Here is a 20,604-nt window from a genome sequence, read left to right as displayed (position 1 = left end):
TATTTACAAAAGAAAATCTTAAATGGTAAAAAATAAATAGAAAAATTAAATAAAAAGTTAAATTCACTCATTCATTCATTTTTTATCATATCATTTTATACAGAGATATTTGTAAAATTTCTTTATAAGTGTAATATTACTCTATTATTTAATATTCTTAATGATGTGCAGAGAAATATCATCTTGACAGCTATAAATATTACCTTTATAAAAAATAATGTTCAATTGGTATTTTTTCTTGGTGATCAGATATTCGAGTTAATTTACACGTATCTCAATTACTTGTTATCGATGCTTTTTACAAACAAACAATAAGCTATAAAATAAAATGAAAAAAAAAATTTGTGGCGCGTGGTTGCACGGCTTTATAGTTGCGTGAAGGAGCCGTGGCATGGTCTAGATTTTACTACAACGGACTTATTTTGAATGTGATTGATCTTGGAAGACCTACCAGACACAGTCTTATAGAACGGTAGTTGGCGCGTGCTAGCCTGGCGAACCAATCTTACTCTAACTAACACCTCTCTCTCGGTCTCTCCCACTCTGTTTATTCTTTCATTTCTTATTGTCTGACTCAGAATTTGTGCTCCTCCAAAAATCCCAACAACATTGTCACAAGTTCTATGGATTAAGGTCTTTCTGTAAATTACTAATGTTATTGGTCAACTAAGAATTTTCAGCCTTTTTTTTTACCTTCGTTAAGACGGCAATGGCTCATGTACCACCATTGACCATCTTCCTCGTCCTCAGCTTCTGTCTTATCCCACTCACGTACTCCGTTCCTTTCGTAGTTTTGCATGGTAATTCTCTCTCTTCTTTGTTCTTCTATTCATCAATTTATTCTGTTATTTTACTTCGTTATTACCCTCAAATATTTACTGTGTTCTTTCTAATTCTTCTTCGATTCTCTGTTTTGTTTGTTCCGTCATGCAATTCTTGATCTAGTGTCTTTGTATAAAGTCTGTCCTACTGGTTTGTTCTTTATTATCTTTCATAATTTCTTCTTGCAAATTGGTATCTACTATGTGGCTTCGCTTGGATTTGGTGAAAGGGAAGAACGAAATATGATGAGATTGATTTTTTTTTCCCCACTCAATTGTCTTGGTGATGTCGGTGATTAATTTTTCAAAACTTGACTCCTGTGTTCTAAATCCCAGCAATTAGTAAATGGTCTGTTGTTTCCTTTTAAATTTTGTGACTGGATGTTTCTGAATTTTTTTTTTTTCTAGTTGTGAAAGAAAGATGCTATCATTAGACCTATTTTGGACTACAGCTGTTTTATTAATGTGCTTTGAAAGAGTTTATCTGACGTGCTATTAGGTTCATGAAAAATGGTTACATGCTTGGTTATACCCGTTTTACTTCTGGGAAAAAGTTCCCTGCTTCCCTAAGAGAAAAATCTGATATAAAATTTCATCTACTGTATTAATAACTCTGTTCCGTTATGTTTTTTTGTAAATATACGCCTTGAATATTTTGTTTAAAATTTCAAAAGGTATGTGAAATGATATTAATCATATTATGCTATTGCAAATGGAAATTTACTGCCCCAGTATTTGGTTCAGTGCTTCTCACTTTCTCCTTAACCAAACGTACCTTCGATTTTTTTTTTTTTTTTTTTTCACACAAGTATTGGCTTATTAAAGAAGTTAATATGAGAATATATAATAGAATTTTGCTCTTCCAATATACGTATCTGCATCATCGTGATAACGTTTTTGGCTTCTATCAATTAGCAGCATGTTTTTCACCCTTCTGATAAGGAGTTTTAGAGATGTAATCATGCACGAACCTTTGGTGTACTATACTGACCATTTATATGTCACTTTTTGGCAGGCATTAGTGATAAATGCAGTAACCGGGGAGTCACACAGTTTACTGAGCTCTTAAGCAAGTGGTCTGGCTCTCAAGGATACTGCATGTATGCTTTGATTTTCTCAATTTACTTCTGTTATTTGGTAGTCTGTTCCAACTGAAGTCTAACTGACAGAGGTTAGATTTCAGCTGTGAAGGATGGAATCATTTGCATGCCTGGGTGCCATAAAATATGTAGTAGCTAACTATTTATATATATATTTCAAAAATGATTGCTAACTTGTTCTATAACATATACTTCTGACCGGAAAACCATAAAGATAGTGAATTTTAGCATTTTATGTTATGAAATCAAGCTCATCATACGAGATAAACAGTAAATTTGTCCCCATGTTTGTGTATGTGGATCTTTGATTTCTCTGACCAGGCTTGTGTGCAAAACTGAATGAGTTTCCCTTAATGTTTATGCTTCTCTGCAGAGAAATTGGAGATGGATCGTGGGACTCCTGGACTATGCCCCTTACAGAACAGGTGACACCTGAATAGATAATATGAGTGGTTCTTTTCATTGATAATGTTTACGTTTTAATAAATAAAATTCTAATGTATCGCAATTATTGTTCTTGCAGACAGCAATTGCTTGCGAGAAGGTCATAGCTATTTGGTAAAATGTTTTCACAGCATTGTTTCTGCATTTGAAGTTTGACTTTCTTCTTGTCGAATTTCCATATTACAGGTTAAGGGTATCAGTGAACTTAGTGGGGGTTACAACTTAGTGGGACTTTCTCAGGTAATTAACTTAGTGAGGATTACTGAATTTTTGGATGTTCAGAATTTTCAGTGGCAAATTTCATTTAATTGGTATTTCCTGTCCATTAGAGGGTGCTCTAAGGACCCCAAATTCCTCCTGGATTTCTATAATTGATACCAATTTAGTAGGAGAGTTGTATGACAGACTATATGTCAACAAACACAATTCTCTCAAGGGCCCTCTAAACTTAGATTAGCTTATACATTTCAATTCCTTAGTTCATTCTCATTGGGGTTTAGAAATCTTTTGTTTGTGTATTAAAAAATAGTAGTTAGTTACCCGTAAACCATTTATATATGATTGGATTGGTAAAGAGTGGAGTATCGTTTGTCTTAAATTTGGAAGATTCTATTTGGCTTGTATAAAATAGTCGGTACTTACCCGTAAGCTATTTGGTTGTTATTTTAAATACCTTAAATTTCAAGTTCTTGTTATTTTTGGTTGCTAGTACTAAAACTGATGTTTAATTAGACTGTTCCGTTAACATTTTACTTGATCTTTCTTTTCATAGGGTACTATGATTGGTCGAGGGGTTATTGAATTTTGTGATGGAGGACCATCTGTAAGAACCAATTTCATGTTCCCTCTCATTTTGCACCTAATTTTCTTTATATTCACACTGACATCGTTTTGACTCATTTGAATATGACACCATCATTTTATAATTTAGGTATCCACATGCTCTATGGGCACCCAACTATCTGTTTTCATATTAAGTGTTATATGATATGCCGTACATGAAGTATCATCAAGGTGTTAATAAAATTCATCTTGGCAAATCAATGTAGTATTTTGGAAAACTATATGAAGGACCTTGTTTCCTGCTTATATCTCTACCCAGTTTTTATACTCATTTCTGCTCCTCGCTATTGAGCTTTATGGTAGTTGTGGGATCAGCTATGCTTATGGAACTAAAGTGCTGTCTATTCAAATTGTTTTCACATCTTTTCAAAAAAAGAAAAAATGTCTGCTCTTGGTTTTCAACTAATCTATTTGTTGAGTAACTACTTGACCCAAAAAGTTTAATAGTAGGTAAAGAATCAACATTAGTATTTAAACTCTTAAAACTATTGATTCACCACATCTATAGTTTGAGCTCGTACCTTCATTTCTTCATAATTTTATCATTGTGTCTTTTTTTTTTCTTTAATTCCTTCAATCCTACTTTTTTCTTTTACATTGCACTGAGTTACTACTCTTTTGAATTTAAAGTTTGAACATTACAACCCGTTTTATCTATACTGGAACAGGTAAAGAATTTCATTTCACTGGCAGGCATCCATGCTGGTACTGCTTCAATTCCATTTTGTGGAGTAAGTGTTTGCCTCACGTTGACTTAGTCTGTTTTCAGCCTATTAGTGCAGTGAGATTTGATATTCTCAGTTTTGCAGTCTGTTTTGATATGCATTCTCCTGGATAGTTTAATTAAGACAGAGGTCTACAGCAACTATGTACAGGTATGAAATTTTATTTGAGCCTTTAAGTTCTCACCTTCTCATTTCTATCACATATCTTGAGATGAAAGTGAAAGACTGTATTGGAATAAATACAAACAATTAATCCCAGCCCAGAAACAGCCCACTGAATGATTAGGCGACTGTGACATTTGAATTTGTTTTTATGGATAGATTCTTCTTTCACAACTTCAGTTTCAGTTTCTTTTTTGCTTCTATCTCCGTTAGTAGCTGATAGCATTTTGACATGTATCTTTGATGAAATTGCAGGAACATTTGGCTCCCAGTGGTTATCTTAAAATTCCAACTGTGAGTACTAGCTTTGGCTTAGCTAAAAAGATACTTGGCTGCCCATTCTTTTGCAAGTTCACTATTAACCAGTTTTGGCAATCTTTCAAGATTGTCCTAACCCAAGAGAGAGAATTTGGAAGGAGGGGGAAGGGAATAGATTTTTTTTGCTAATTGGAACATGAATTAGCTTGGTCCTATTTTGTAAAAGTAAAAAAAGAAGAGTTAGCTTGTTGCGGAAACCATAAATGTATTATATGAGTAATACTACACTCACTAACACTTCTTACAAACTTTCTCTCACAAACACAATATGTCAGCTCGCAATTGGTTCGCTCGCATGTATCCGGCCTAACCAAGCCAATTGCGAGCTGTTACATCGAATTTGTGAGAGAGTGTTTCTGAGAAGTGTTTGTCAAACTATCTTTATTTGTACTATATTCACCAAGACATTTCCCGAGGTTTGAATATCAACTCTAATAGAACGGTTAATTTCACACTTTAACGTTGTTAGTATATTATAAGTTATGATGTGACAAGTGACAGGCTGGTGTTAGGTCGTTTGCCCTGCCAGTTCTCAGAAGTATGAAGTAGCTTCTTCTTATTATAATTGTTCCATATTTCTTTTTCTAGATCAAAAGTGTAAAACTCTTTGCCTGTTTTAATTGCATGCATGCTCAAAATGTGCAGCTTATCTAAGTTTGCTTTAAATATCTTTCGTTCCGTTTCTAAATCCAGGACATTCCTGAGTATCTAAAGGGATGTAGGTTTCTCCCAAAACTTAACAATGAACTTGCTGACAAAAGAAATTCCACTTATAAGGAACGTTTTTCTAGCTTGGAGAATTTGGTGCTTATCATGGTGAGTTCACGAGTTATTGTTTTTCCTCTAACATTCCTTGGCCCTGTGGATATGATTGGTGATTCTTCTCTTTCTTTGCATGCATGACTCAGTTTGAGCAAGACACGGTTTTGATACCCAAGGAAACTTCCTGGTTTGGGTATTATCCAGATGGGTCCTTTGACACTATTTTATCTGCACAAGAGGTAATGTATTTTATCAGTGACTGGCTGCTGAACATGATAAATTCAGCATATTTCCTGGTTTCAAAAGACAATAATAATAGTACAGGCAATGGAAATTTCTTGACCCGAAAACAAGAAGATAACAATTTCTCCCATATTTTTTGTAATTTTTGTGATATATGTGCAGACCCCACTCTATATCGACGACTGGATTGGTTTGAAAACCTTGGATGAGGCTGGGAAAGTTAAATTCATAAACGTTTCTGGGAATCATCTTCAGATCTCTCGAAGTGATATGAAGACATACATAGTTCCTTACTTGAAAGACCAAACTTCAACAACAGAGCTGATGATAACAGAATCATCTTTATCTCATAGATGGCTTTCATCAATATGGAACTTCTTTGTTAATCTTGGTGGGTTCAGTGTGGATCAACATTTGCTATCGGTTGTTTCCTAGATGAAATCCCTCTTCTGAATAAGGATGCACAGCGTGTCACTATTTTTTCAGTTTCTCTTAAATCATTGCGGACTGTCACATCTTGATTCCTGTATCTGCTCATTGAAGATTTTTTATTGGTGTAAATGGTTGGAAGATGACAAAAAGTTGATTTTATTGATTATTGACTGTCATATTTTTTGTCTGCTCCCATTTTGCTTTAGAATTACTATCGTTTTGCATTTTCGCACAATGTTCTCAATTCCAAGGGAGTGTTTAGTTAGAGGTGATAGAAGATTATTAGGATTATGTCCTCTTACATTATTTGATTATTATATTTGGTTAGTAAGTAATATAAGATTATGATAATCTTGCATTACCAATAATTGTTATTGTTAGTAATATTAGAGGTCATCTAATTATCTCTATTTTCTTAGGTATTGTAAGATTATTTTAGTAATTTTATTTTTGTTACAATTCTATCGCTTATTAATAAAAATTTTGAACAATAATGCCCTTGTTTTAAAATAAATTTACATTAATATATCATTTCAATTTTATCCTTGTTTAGTTAAGTTTTTGGACAATAATACTCTTATATTTAAAACAAATTACAGACCACTACTATCACCCAGCCACCATCGCCAACAATGGGCCAACCACCACAGACCTCCGTCGAAAAGTCGTTGGAGTCCCTAAAAATGACCGATATTCGCTGGGAGGCTCCGAGAGGCTTTGATATGGCCGTTTTCGGCCATCAATCATGCTAGATAGCCTTTAGCAGCCAGATCTAGGTGAGATCTGGTCAATAACGGCGTGGCCGTTTTCGACCATCAATATGGCCAGAAACAACCATATCGGAGCCTCGTGGTCACAATGAGCTACTCACGGCGGCTTTCGGAGACTTCTGACGATGGTTTGCGATGGCAGTAGGCAGCGGCAGGGGTGATTTTGTCATAATTAAAGTTTTATATAAGCGGGGGTGTTTTGGCTAAATCTAAAATATTGGGGGTTAAAAGAAATTATTCAAAAATTAATAATAAAAAAATATTATATTAATATTTAAAAAGAGGGAAATTTAGTAATTTAAATAACATATTCATCAATTTATTTCCCCTAACCAAACATATTAATATAACATACCCACCAACTAACCAAACACACTTTCCTAAAAATTCCTAATAATTTTCAAGGTAATATGAGATTTCAGTAATCCAACATTCCTTGAACCAAACGCATCCTAAGTTTATCTTCTTTTTGGCACAATGTCATGTTTACCCCTTTGTCTTGACGTAATATCATATTGTCCCTAATCGTTTTGATACAATATTAGCTTAACCCCTGCATTATGGGAAAATACACTTGACCCCTTTGTCTTGGTAAAATGTTATATTGACCCTTATTCTCGTTAAAATACCATATTGTCCTCTACTTTTTGGTAAACTAACAATTGGTCCTTATGTTTGGGTAAACTATCAACTTGTACCGCCTGTTTTGGTACATAATTAGCTTGACCCCTCTATTTTTGCATGATATCGTCACAACCAATGTTTTAATAACCAACCCGAGGTAAAACCCAACAAAGTGGTTGGGTCCCAGGTTAACTGGTTTAACCAGCAGGTCAAATCGATGTCCAAAAGTTTAAAATACAACAAAAATACCCCTAAAAATTACATGTAAGTCCCTACAATTTTAAAATCTTGTAAAAACACCTCAAACACCACTATCAACGTCGACAAACCAAGGCAAATAAGGCATGTTTCTGGCAATGACAACATTCCCCATCTCCACAAAAACACTCCCCTTAGCCTCCTGACCAAAACCCATATCACCCCTCCCCCGATTGCCTCACCAATCAACAACAACAACCTATTATTGCCGCCAATTTAGTTTTGCGATTTTCGATCGATTCACTCACTGAAAATCACCTCTGTCGCCAACATTGCACTCACTGACCCTTCCTCTTCAAAAACCCCAACATGCCGACCTTCAATTGTTCGCTAATTACCATCCTAATTTCTAGGATTTTCGGTGAATAGGAAAATTAATAACCCGACTCGGTGAAGGCCCCAAGTCCTGATTGAACCGGTTTAACTGGCTGGGCTGGGTTTTAAAACATTGGTCACGACTACTAAATTTTTCATTGTATCAATTATATATCACTTTGACACCTCGATGTTTTCTTAAAATCCCGTTTAGTTGTTTCATTATGATGAATTCACCCCTATGTTTCATAATATCTATTTCTCGGCTCCTCATCCAATTTACCACAATAGTTTATCATAATAATCAAATTATACAATTATAGGGTGAGTTTCAACTTCCAAGCACCGGATGTCTGAGAACCATGGGGATTGACAATTACTTTGAGCCAGGAGCCTTTTAGACAACAAAAACACCCCCACATGCTCTGGTATCAGTTCCCCAGTCTGCACTCGAGCTGCCAACTGAACAGAACCAACTATGAAGAGAACAAAAAAAATCATACGTAATTTTCCAAAATACAGATAAAGGGTTAAACCTAACTGAAGATATTGTCTAAAACAACTTTAACATTTATACTCCTATAGAAGATATTGTCATAAAGAATACAAAGAAAAAAAATGAGGTACTCATTCTTAAACAATCCCCACAGAAAGTACCTTTAATATGAAAGGATTTGTTACAAAAAGGGGAGAAAAGATCACTTTCAAACCTCCTAACTGAACAACTTCTAAATACCTAACAAATGGAGGGACAAAGGAAAAGATTAAGCAGTATCTCTTGGGCACATGATTTTGGTTCACACATATATAATTACAAAAAGCAGAAAATATTCTTACAGTTTCTGATACCGCTGGTAAGGGGCTCCATAGCTCCACATAAATAACTGCATTGACAACTCCGGATAAATATGCATCTCTAAAAGATGCTCTTTTATGTTGATAATTCTACATGCTGCTGGTGGTGTTCAAGGTTCCGAAGTACGATTCTGGCAAATATTTTAGCTTCAATTGGGGCAGTTGCAGCTGCAGCTGCAGCACGAAGAACCCGTGCTGCCCCAACACCCTGCATAAGACTTGCATGATGTATCGCATGCCGACCACCGGGAATGGTAAACTGCAATAGAGAAATTAAGATATGTGAACACCCAGTCAAGTAGCAAAGTACCTATCAAACTTTTGAATTACGAAAGATAAGGAACTAAAAGCGCCGAGAATGGAAATTATTGAGGACCCTCAGACAGTGCTACTACCTGAAGAAGTGCAAATGCTGCACAGGCCTTCAGTATAGAAGAAGGGTTGCGTAGCATGGTGATGAATCTTCCTATTTCAGCTCCACTGAGAAACATAAGACAACACGACATTATACAAAAGAGCAGTGTATTTTCTCTTCTTTTTTCTTTTACACATTAAATAGAGGCGTCCTTTGTCTATCTTCTTTTTCTCTCACATGAGTATTTAGAGTATCAAAGTTAACTTGCAGAGAACAAGAATTTTGCTCCCCATTTCCTTCAGTGAAGGCACGAATATTTCAGAGACTTAAGTGTCAAATGTATGTAACATTAAAGTTGTAGTTTCCGAAAACTAGCATCACATACAAAGGCATTCTAGGAAAGATATTTAACTCGTATAATTCCTTTAATTAGGGTGAGTTAGACAAAGGAACGAAGCAGCTACAAAAATTCTTCCACTTTTAACTCCTCATGTTGGCTGGAAAATTTGAGAGAGAGAGAGAGAGAGAAAAACCTGCATCTTAAATGTCCTGCTTCTTGAATACGAGCTCTTTCTGTTACTTGTGACAATGCTGCTGGAGCAGATGATGCAGCAGCAGTAGCAAATGCTTGTGGATCAGAAAATGTAAGAACAAAAGTTTCGATATGCTTCAAAGCCATCCTTCTAGCCCCATCTAAGCTCACACTCTTTGAGGTGCTTTCTGATGAAGTTCCTATTAGCGCAAATTCATCCATTCTGTACAGTTCATAAAAATTAAAAATATATGTTGAAAGGATTAGCAAAATAGATGAAAGAAAAAATTGGAAAGAGTAACAGAAATTGAAATAGGTTAAAGTTACATAGTAGTACCTGCCATCAAACATGTACGCCAAGGCCAATGCAGCCATGAAGCGTGCCATCTTTGATACTGAAGAACAACATAAGTGAACAAGTGCAGGAACCCCCCCTTCCTCCACTATACGTAAAGCATTCCCAGGGTTAAAAGCAAGATTCCAAAGAGCTCCTGCAGCAGTTTCATGGACATCCTGGAAATGAAATACAATGTCATATCAGGTATTGAACTTCGAGTTGCACTTACTAAGCCATGAAGTATAAGATACTTGGGTATTATTTTTTTCAAACATCATTTATAATAAAGAACATATAATGCTCGATCCTAAAATAATAAAATAATAAATAAATAAATAAAATTACTTACTTCAGCCTCAGAGCGTGCAAGTGCAATCAGAGGTGCAACACCTCCTTCTCGTCCAATAGCAATGCTGATTAACCAACAAATATGTAAGCATAAAATATTATAGGGTAAATGCCCCATATTACAAGAAAATAAGCATTATTCACCATATAATATAACCACCCTATGACTAAATGGGAACATAATTGGGGTGTGGAGGGGTTGAAGAAAATAAATGATTAATAACTGACTAAGTTTAGATTCTATGCCATAGCATACAAGCATAGAATGTGTCTCAATCTGAAGAACTGGATGCTAGAGTTTTTCAGTAAAATTCGGATATTATAAACACATAATTTCAAACATGTGTGTATGCATGAGAGTATGTAACTCATAGAAATACCAATTAGCTTCAGACACCGACAATCCCCAAAGCGCACCAGCTGCCCTCTCTTGCAGACCTGAGGAGGCATTTGAGCAGGATTGTGCAAGGGCAACCTACGTAAACAAAAAAGTTTCAACATGTAGTGACAACGAAAAACATATAATTATACAAAGTCCTAACATTTCTGCTCTATTCATTGCACAGAAGAAACAACAAATTTGCTTGCAGAAAGGAAAAAAAAAAATTATCATTACAGGTCAACAATGAAATACTTTAACCTACAGATCCAGATCAATTTCAACAAAAAGAAAGCCATAACATATTCTCTTTTAGCATACAGGTATCCCCATAGGAATGGTGTTTGCTTTTGTACGCCCTTGATTTATATATAGTGTCCATGAAAATACTAAATTGTCACTGAAGAGCTGCTTCTGCTTAAAACAATCTCTTTCCAACCAAGAATAATACTTCATTAGGAACCACCTAGACATTCAAGTTGTGCCAAAGACTAACTTACTTAGATTACAAAAGATTACCTAAATTACATCTCAACAAACTAAACAACATACCAAAGCCTCAACACCACCAGCTGCTGCTATTGCTTCTCGATTCCTGTCGTCAAATGACAAATTCCATAAAGCACCAGCAGCTTCTTGCCTGTTGATGAATACATGTAATGATGCTCAATAGATAAAATCCATTAAGAACAAGACAATAAGTTATAATTAAGCTAAGTGCACAAGGTGGAGGAAAATTTGCATCGGAGATGGGCAATGCAGATAATACAGAAGCGTCAGGACCCAATTTATATTAATATGTTTACTCAGTTTACCTTTTATAATGTAATTTAAAATAAAATTGTAATGTCTAATAATTGAACAAAGACACAAAGCATAATTACAAAAAAAGGTCAATCAAAAAATGCATCACTGAATTTCAAGAACAGCTTAAGAGATAGCTTCTGGATTAGTAATGAAGTACCTAACACCTTCATGGGGAGAGCGTGTAAGTTGAACAAGGGCTTCAAGAGCACCTGCCTCTTGTCCAACAGCCGAATTGTTACTATTGCTGTCTCCATGAGCAGCCAAATTAGCCAACGCACGGGCAGCCTGGAATATAGCAGATGAGATATCAAAGAACAACAAAATCACACACTTAAAGAGAGAATAGAAAAAAGACCAATTTATCTATGCAAGAAAAAAATTACAAAAGCAACTAAACTGCACTTTAAAAATGCAATGAATAGAAAATTGTTCAGATGACTAAGAACACTAAACTAGTATTACCTGCTCTTGCACTCCCTCAAAGTTGCAATTACGGGCAAGCATCACCAAAGCCTGTACACCACCTGCCAAAGCAACTTCCATACTACACTTGTCATCAGCTGCCAAATTTGCTAAAGCACCAGCTGCACGCTCCTATAAACACAAAATGTGGAAACCAACCCACGGCATAAGCTTATAGAACATCACTCATAGGCAAGTAAAAATAACACATTACAAATAAAGCATGTAATGTGAGCAAATAGTAGTTAGGAATATACCAGAACACCATCACCACCAGAGGACCATTTAAATATAAGATCAACTAAAGCTTTTACTCCACCAGCCTCAGCAATAGCACCCTAATAAAGAATCTCAAATTGTCTCAAAATAAATTTTAAGCATACACCATAAGATGATGAAACCAATAAAAGTTTAACAATATAATTAACCTTATGCTCTTCTCCAACAGATAAATTCCATAGCCCTCCAGCAGCCTCTTCGGCTACCAGCCTATTCATGGACCTTGCCAAATATGCAAGGATATTGATTCCTCCTTCTTCTGCAACAGCTTTTGCAACACTGGAATTCACAGACAAGTTTGCTATAGCCTACACAGTTTAAGAAAATGAAAAAGAAAGAAAAAATTTAGCCTACTACCACATTTTTAGGTAAAATCATGCTCAAAGGTCGTATATTACACTGATAAACTTAGTAATAAATAAAGTAGATGGACTAAAATAAACTGCTCAAGAAAGTCACTGTAGTATATATTTTTCATCAATATTTAATCAGACCAATTTATTATTTTACACGACTACTAAATTTTTCATTGTATCGATTATATATCACTTTGACACCTCAATGTTTTCTTAAAATCCCGTTTAGTTGTTTCATTATGGTGAATTCACCCCTATGTTTCATAATATCTATTTCTCGGCTCCTCATCCAATTTACCACAATAGTTTATCATAATTATCAAATTATACAATTATAGGGTGAGTTCCAACTTCCAAGCACCGGATGTCTGAGAACCATGGGGATTGACAATTACTTTGAGCCAGGAGCCTTTTAGACAACAAAAACACCCCCACATGCTCTGGTATCAGTTCCCCAGTCTGCACTCGAGCTGCCAACTGAACAGAACCAACTATGAAGAGAACAAAAAAAAGCATACGTAATTTTCCAAAATACAGATAAAGGGTTAAACCTAACTGAAGATATTGTCTAAAACAACTTTAACATTTATACTCCTATAGAAGATATTGTCATAAAGAATACAAAGAAAAAAAATGAGGTACTCATTCTTAAACAATCCCCACAGAAAGTACCTTTAATATGAAAGGATTTGTTACAAAAAGGGGAGAAAAGATCACTTTCAAACCTCCTAACTGAACAACTTCTAAATACCTAACAAATGGAGGGACAAAGGAAAAGATTAAGCAGTATCTCTTGGGCACATGATTTTGGTTCACACATATATAATTACAAAAAGCAGAAAATATTCTTACAGTTTCTGATACCGCTGGTAAGGGGCTCCATAGCTCCACATAAATAACTGCATTGACAACTCCGGATAAATATGCATCTCTAAAAGATGCTCTTTTATGTTGATAATTCTACATGCTGCTGGTGGTGTTCAAGGTTCCGAAGTACGATTCTGGCAAATATTTTAGCTTCAATTGGGGCAGTTGCAGCTGCAGCTGCAGCACGAAGAACCCGTGCTGCCCCAACACCCTGCATAAGACTTGCATGATGTATCGCATGCCGACCACCGGGAATGGTAAACTGCAATAGAGAAATTAAGATATGTGAACACCCAGTCAAGTAGCAAAGTACCTATCAAACTTTTGAATTACGAAAGATAAGGAACTAAAAGCGCCGAGAATGGAAATTATTGAGGACCCTCAGACAGTGCTACTACCTGAAGAAGTGCAAATGCTGCACAGGCCTTCAGTATAGAAGAAGGGTTGCGTAGCATGGTGATGAATCTTCCTATTTCAGCTCCACTGAGAAACATAAGACAACACGACATTATACAAAAGAGCAGTGTATTTTCTCTTCTTTTTTCTTTTACACATTAAATAGAGGCGTCCTTTGTCTATCTTCTTTTTCTCTCACATGAGTATTTAGAGTATCAAAGTTAACTTGCAGAGAACAAGAATTTTGCTCCCCATTTCCTTCAGTGAAGGCACGAATATTTCAGAGACTTAAGTGTCAAATGTATGTAACATTAAAGTTGTAGTTTCCGAAAACTAGCATCACATACAAAGGCATTCTAGGAAAGATATTTAACTCGTATAATTCCTTTAATTAGGGTGAGTTAGACAAAGGAACGAAGCAGCTACAAAAATTCTTCCACTTTTAACTCCTCATGTTGGCTGGAAAATTTGAGAGAGAGAGAGAGAGAGAAAAACCTGCATCTTAAATGTCCTGCTTCTTGAATACGAGCTCTTTCTGTTACTTGTGACAATGCTGCTGGAGCAGATGATGCAGCAGCAGTAGCAAATGCTTGTGGATCAGAAAATGTAAGAACAAAAGTTTCGATATGCTTCAAAGCCATCCTTCTAGCCCCATCTAAGCTCACACTCTTTGAGGTGCTTTCTGATGAAGTTCCTATTAGCGCAAATTCATCCATTCTGTACAGTTCATAAAAATTAAAAATATATGTTGAAAGGATTAGCAAAATAGATGAAAGAAAAAATTGGAAAGAGTAACAGAAATTGAAATAGGTTAAAGTTACATAGTAGTACCTGCCATCAAACATGTACGCCAAGGCCAATGCAGCCATGAAGCGTGCCATCTTTGATACTGAAGAACAACATAAGTGAACAAGTGCAGGAACCCCCCCTTCCTCCACTATACGTAAAGCATTCCCAGGGTTAAAAGCAAGATTCCAAAGAGCTCCTGCAGCAGTTTCATGGACATCCTGGAAATGAAATACAATGTCATATCAGGTATTGAACTTCGAGTTGCACTTACTAAGCCATGAAGTATAAGATACTTGGGTATTATTTTTTTCAAACATCATTTATAATAAAGAACATATAATGCTCGATCCTAAAATAATAAAATAATAAATAAATAAATAAAATTACTTACTTCAGCCTCAGAGCGTGCAAGTGCAATCAGAGGTGCAACACCTCCTTCTCGTCCAATAGCAATGCTGATTAACCAATAAATATGTAAGCATAAAATATTATAGGGTAAATGCCCCATATTACAAGAAAATAAGCATTATTCACCATATAATATAACCACCCTATGACTAAATGGGAACATAATTGGGGTGTGGAGGGGTTGAAGAAAATAAATGATTAATAACTGACTAAGTTTAGAGTCTATGCCATAGCATACAAGCATAGAATGTGTCTCAATCTGAAGAACTGGATGCCAGGGTTTTTCAGTAAAATTCGGGTATTATGAACACATATTTTCAAACATGTGTGTATGCATGAGAGTATGTAACTCATAGAAATACCAATTAGCTTCAGACACCGACAATCCCCAAAGCGCACCAGCTGCCCTCTCTTGCAGACCTGAGGAGGCATTAGAGCAGGATTGTGCAAGGGCAACCTACGTAAACAAAAAAGTTTCAACATGCAGAGAAAACGAAAAACATATAATTATAAAAAGTCCTAACATTTCTGCTCTTTTCATTGCACAGAAGAAACAACAAATTTGCTTGCAGAAAGGAAAAAAAAATTATCATTACAGGTCAACAATGAAATACTTTAACCTACAGATCCAGATCAATTTCAACAAAAAGAAAGCCATAACATATTCTCTTTTCGCATACAGGTATCCCCATAGGAATGGTGTTTGCTTTTGTACGCCCTTGATTTATATATAGTGTCCATGAAAATACTAAATTGTCACTGAAGAGCTGCTTCTGCTTAAAACAATCTCTTTCCAACCAAGAATAATACTTCATTAGGAACCACCTAGACATTCAAGTTGTGCCAAAGACTAACTTACTTAGATTACAAAAGATTACCTAAATTACATCCAACAAACTAAACAACATACCAAAGCCTCAACACCACCAGCTGCTGCTATTGCTTCTCGATTCCTGTCGTCAAATGACAAATTCCATAAAGCACCAGCAGCTTCTTGCCTGTTGATGAATACATGTAATGATGCTTAATAGATAAAATCCATTAAGAACAAGACAATAAGTTATAATTAAGCTAAGTGCACAAGGGGGAGGAAAAGTTGCATCGGAGATGGGCAATGCAGATAATACAGAAGCGTCAGGACCCAATTTATATTAATATGTTTACTCAGTTTACCTTTTATAATGTAATTTAAAATAAAATTGTAATGTCTAATAATTGAACAAAGACACAAAGCATAATTACAAAAAAAGGTCAATCAAAAAATGCATCACTGAATTTCAAGAACAGCTTAAGAGATAGCTTCTGGATTAGTAATGAAGTACCTAACACCTTCATGGGGAGAGCGTGTAAGTTGAACAAGGGCTTCAAGAGCACCTGCCTCTTGTCCAACAGCAGAATTGTTACTATTGCTGTCTCCATGAGCAGCCAAATTAGCCAACGCACGGGCAGCCTGGAATATAGCAGATGAGATATCAAAGAACAACAAAATCACACACTTAAAGAGAGAATAGAAAAAAGACCAATTTATCTATGCAAGAAAAAAAATACAAAAGCAACTAAACTGCACTTTAAAAATGCAATGAATAGAAAATTATTCAGATGACTAAGAACACTAAACTAGTATTACCTGCTCTTGCACTCCCTCAAAGTTGCAATTACGGGCAAGCATCACCAAAGCCTGTACACCACCTGCCAAAGCAACTTCCATACTACACTTGTCATCAGCTGCCAAATTTGCTAAAGCACCAGCTGCACGCTCCTATAGACACAAAATGTGGAAACCAACCCACGGCATAAGCTTATAGAACATCACTCATAGGCAAGTAAAAATAATACATTACAAATAAAGCATTTAATGTGAGCAAATAGTAGTTAGGAATATACCAGAACACCATCACCACCAGAGGACCATTTAAATATAAGATCAACTAAAGCTTTTACTCCACCAGCCTCAGCAATAGCACCCTAATAAAGAATCTCAAATTGTCTCAAAATAAATTTTAAGCATACACCATAAGATGATGAAACCAATAAAAGTTTAACAATATAATTAACCTTATGCTCTTCTCCAACAGATAAATTCCATAGCCCTCCAGCAGCCTCTTCGGCTACCAGCCTATTCATGGACCTTGCCAAATATGCAAGGATATTGATTCCTCCTTCTTCTGCAACAGCTTTTGCAACACTGGAATTCACAGACAAGTTTGCTATAGCCTACACAGTTTAAGAAAATGAAAAAGAAAGAAAAAATTTAGCCTACTACCACATTTTTAGGTAAAATCATGCTCAAAGGTCGTATATTACACTGATAAACTTAGTAATAAATAAAGTAGATGGACTAAAATAAACTGCTCAAGAAAGTCACTGTAGTATATATTTTTCATCAATATTTAATCAGACCAATTTATTAAGTCAAAAAAAAAAATAATAATAAAAAAAAAAAATAAATAAATAATAAAAAGATAAAAACTACTTAATGAAAATTAGTTAACACAAACATCGCAGGTGGGCTAAGATCATCACTATTTCTCCATTAAATAACTTACCTTTGCAGCCTCTGATTGAAGCCCTTCTCGCCAGGATTTTGCAAGGTCCAACAGAAGACGTATGCCACCATCTTTCATAACTGCTTCAGCCCTTCCACAATCTATGCTAGCACTTATATCATTAATGACAACAAAGGTTGCAAGTCCAGTAGCCGCTCTTTCTTGAACATCCTCTTGTGAGCTCTGCATTAAACTGAGCAACAGGGCTGCACCTTGTTTCAGCCAGAAATCATCCAAACCCTGAGGGTTGCTCTCAGCAGTACGCAGAAGTGTATGGGAAAGAATCCATTCAAGCCAAGTCATAATCTCATCCAATTTTTTATCTTTAGTTTTTGAATTCCTCCAATCCAGAAACACATTCTTCTCTTTCTGTGTAGTATCGGCAAATAAAGAAGCTAGACATTTAAAAACATCGGTAAAAAGGGAAACTAAGAATTTGCCTTTATTCTTAACTGTGCCAAAATTGGTATCCTCTTCAAGAATTGGACAATTCAAGGCACACAAAACCTTCAAGCTCCTGGAAGAAGATAGCAATCTGGCAATAGTAATTGGACCGACATCAGTTCTTGAAACATCCAACCCAACTAATTTAGGCAGCTTATGCCAACTCTGTGCAACCACACCCCATTTCATATTTGAAGTCCCTGCAACTGAGAGAAAGCGAACAGATGATACATTTCCCAATGCCACCTCATCAATATTCAGGCAGTCTAAAAAACCAATTTCTGCTAAATTCAGACAATGCTTAGCCAAAGCATTGATGGCATCGGCATAAATATCCCTAATCCCAGACAGTCGAAGTTTCTTCAATTTGGGACAGCAAAGAGCTATTGCTTTGATGGCATCACTAGTGATCCTCTCACAGAAGTCAGGCCCAAGTTGAAGGCTTTCCAGTGCTTCATGACGAGCCACGATCATAGACAAAGTTGCATCAGTTATTTTCCGACAGTAATCACCACTTATTTCTTGCAAATTCCTAGACTGAAGGCATATTATCGCATCTGCAGACTCTGCACCACGAAATCTAAGCTTCCGAAGATTCACACATCTACAAGCAAGCGAAGCTGCCATAGTAGCATCACATTTATGCGCACGAAGATCCAACGAACTCCACAAACATGGAGAACCACCTAAAGCTCTCCATGTCTTACATGTTGATGACAAGCTTGCCCGGTCTCTATAATTCAGACTTGAAAACAGCTGAATCACTGTGTCATCAGGCAAACTGGTCCAATCGACATCCCCACTTCGATCAGCTTCTAAAACCTCGTCCTCAACTTCAGGGTAACACGGTAAAACAACCTTCTCCTTCCCCTTCTTTGCCACTTTACGCCTCAATCTACGACTCATATCTCAATCAATTCACAGATGTCAGCTACCAATACCCTTTAACCTCAATTCCCTAAAGTCTTTAATGAATTAAGGAAAACAAAATGACCCATTAGTTAATGAACCCTCGACCTCCAATCCAGTTCACAACCCACTAAGTAACCAAGAAAACAATAGACTTTGACCCCAAAAACCCTAATCCTCAAACAAGTAAAGGAATTGAATATAAAAGATTGATAATTTATAAAAATTCAACCAACTGATAGTAAAATTTATAATGGTGAACGCATTGCAGAGACAAAAGTCAATGGTTTCATCAAACCTCAGAGCTCAGGCTTTGTGGGTTTGTAGGTAAACCCTTAAATCTGGAATCTTGTGAAATAAATCACTTGCCTTTCATGAGATTGCACACAACAACTTCAATGTAAAAAACTGTAAGATAAAACAATAGATAGTAAAATAGATAGATTGATAGACAGAGAGAAGAGGAGAAAGTTGAACAAGGGTCGGAGAGAATTCAGGTTTCAATGAGAAGAAAAGCCAACCAAACCCTCAAAGACATATGGTTTCACTTTTGTCTCCTAACTTTCTTTCTTTGTTATTCGGCCAAAAAACTGAAAGACAGAAAGAGAGGTGATTGTGATGAGTTTATAGGGATAGGGAAAAATATTTGGAACAAATTTACAGCAACAACATTTATCAAAGATTAGAGAACAGTTTAATTAATGGTATGATACTACAGCTCACAATGTTGTCTTAGAATTTTAATTAAATTTCAACACATGGTTTATAATGTATACATACATGTATTTATATTTTTTCTACTGCCGACATATACTCGTATTCAAATAGAAGAAATTATTTTCCAAATTAAAGAATATGACAAAGGGAGATAATAAAGTTTTGTTTAATATTTAAGTATGAACTTTCCAAAGATCAAAGTTAAGCGTCGATGCATTTTGTTAAGAGTAATAATAAGAACATGTTACAAAAGAATCAACTTTGTTGCATGTGTATTGTCTAACCAATTTGTTCACTGTTCACCACGTTTACAATTATACTTGTATTCTTGGGGTAGATAGAACTATTCAAGTCAATAATATAACATGTAATTTTGACCGACAATGACTCGTGTTTGAAAGGTCTAAGCCTAACCTTAATTGGAATGGTAAATAGTAAATACGCATACACATTTTATCATCCAAAGTTGTTTGTATAACAACAATGGATAAGGAATAGGCAATGAAGCAATTCAATTTGCATACGGGTACAGATGTATTGCTAAAGGTAGATATGGTGATATGATGAAGGCAAATTGTGAAAATGGTGTGACTCAAAGTGGTACCATTTTGGTTTCCTTCTTAAATTTGTAGATGACCCACGTCTTCCACCAAATGTCAAACTACATTCGTCATAGGTAGTCTAACAATAAGGACGAATTAAGAGGATAGCAATAGTTTAATCTATAGTCTTAGGTTTGATTTTTTCATTGAACGTAAAAATAATATATTTATCTATGATTTACTTTAAGGGTCATGATAATAGATTGTTATTTAATTAAGATATCGTATACATTCATCGGAACATCTCAGTTATTAAAAAAAATACCAAACTAAACAACTGTTTATTGTAGAGCAACCATATAAAGTGAAGCCCATTATTGATCTTGAAAAAATAAAATTAAAGGAAATAATAATTATAAAACGGTAATTTGTCTGTTTAAGCCCCCTGATTGAATCTAG

General features: G+C 35.6%; 2 protein-coding genes across 2 annotated transcripts; one reads left to right on the top strand and one right to left on the bottom strand.

Annotated features, from left to right (window-relative positions):
* The first annotated feature begins 494 nt into the window (after positions 1–494).
* Positions 495–6,041, top strand: LOC116146471 (palmitoyl-protein thioesterase 1). Its single transcript, XM_031431882.1, has 12 exons — positions 495–800; positions 1,837–1,921; positions 2,295–2,346; positions 2,445–2,465; positions 2,552–2,605; positions 3,138–3,188; positions 3,877–3,939; positions 4,018–4,083; positions 4,351–4,389; positions 5,107–5,229; positions 5,322–5,414; positions 5,581–6,041. Exons 1-12 carry the CDS (start codon positions 710–712, stop codon positions 5,851–5,853), a joined length of 1,011 nt encoding a protein of 336 aa, XP_031287742.1. The 5' UTR covers positions 495–709; the 3' UTR covers positions 5,854–6,041.
* Positions 6,042–8,366: 2,325 nt separating this feature from the next.
* Positions 8,367–19,543, bottom strand: LOC116146427 (protein ARABIDILLO 1). The gene is made up of 25 exons (XM_031431824.1): positions 17,534–19,543; positions 17,043–17,201; positions 16,872–16,952; positions 16,615–16,746; positions 16,310–16,437; positions 15,898–15,985; positions 15,350–15,444; positions 14,971–15,034; positions 14,622–14,797; positions 14,286–14,507; positions 13,793–13,877; positions 13,478–13,656; positions 13,200–13,278; positions 12,858–13,004; positions 12,321–12,479; positions 12,150–12,230; positions 11,893–12,024; positions 11,588–11,715; positions 11,176–11,263; positions 10,625–10,719; positions 10,246–10,309; positions 9,897–10,072; positions 9,561–9,782; positions 9,068–9,152; positions 8,367–8,931 (listed from the first exon to the last, which is right to left on the bottom strand). Exons 1-25 carry the CDS (start codon positions 18,881–18,883, stop codon positions 8,749–8,751), a joined length of 4,398 nt encoding a protein of 1,465 aa, XP_031287684.1. The 5' UTR covers positions 18,884–19,543; the 3' UTR covers positions 8,367–8,748.
* Between the last annotated feature and the right edge of the window lie 1,061 nt (positions 19,544–20,604).

The sequence above is a fragment of the Pistacia vera genome, unplaced genomic scaffold (assembly GCF_008641045.1).
Source record: "Pistacia vera cultivar Batoury unplaced genomic scaffold, PisVer_v2 Contig478, whole genome shotgun sequence".
NCBI classification, from domain to species: Eukaryota; Viridiplantae; Streptophyta; class Magnoliopsida; order Sapindales; family Anacardiaceae; genus Pistacia; species Pistacia vera.
The sequence above is the reverse complement of the archived record's forward strand: the minus strand, read 5'-3'. Positions and strand labels throughout refer to the sequence as shown.

Coding starts and splice junctions, on each gene's coding strand:
- LOC116146427 (XM_031431824.1), bottom strand. CDS start 18,883: ATGAGTCGTAGATTGAGGCGTAAAGTGGCAAAGAAGGGGAAGGAGAAG. Junction 16,747..16,871: donor CTGGTGGTGATGGTGTTCTG/GTATATTCCTAA, acceptor TTGTGTCTATAG/GAGCGTGCAGCTGGTGCTTT. Junction 14,798..14,970: donor TTGCACGCTCTGAGGCTGAA/GTAAGTAATTTT, acceptor TTTCATTTCCAG/GATGTCCATGAAACTGCTGC.
- LOC116146471 (XM_031431882.1), top strand. CDS start 710: ATGGCTCATGTACCACCATTGACCATCTTCCTCGTCCTCAGCTTCTGT. Junction 5,230..5,321: donor AGAATTTGGTGCTTATCATG/GTGAGTTCACGA, acceptor TGCATGACTCAG/TTTGAGCAAGACACGGTTTT. Junction 5,415..5,580: donor CTATTTTATCTGCACAAGAG/GTAATGTATTTT, acceptor ATATATGTGCAG/ACCCCACTCTATATCGACGA.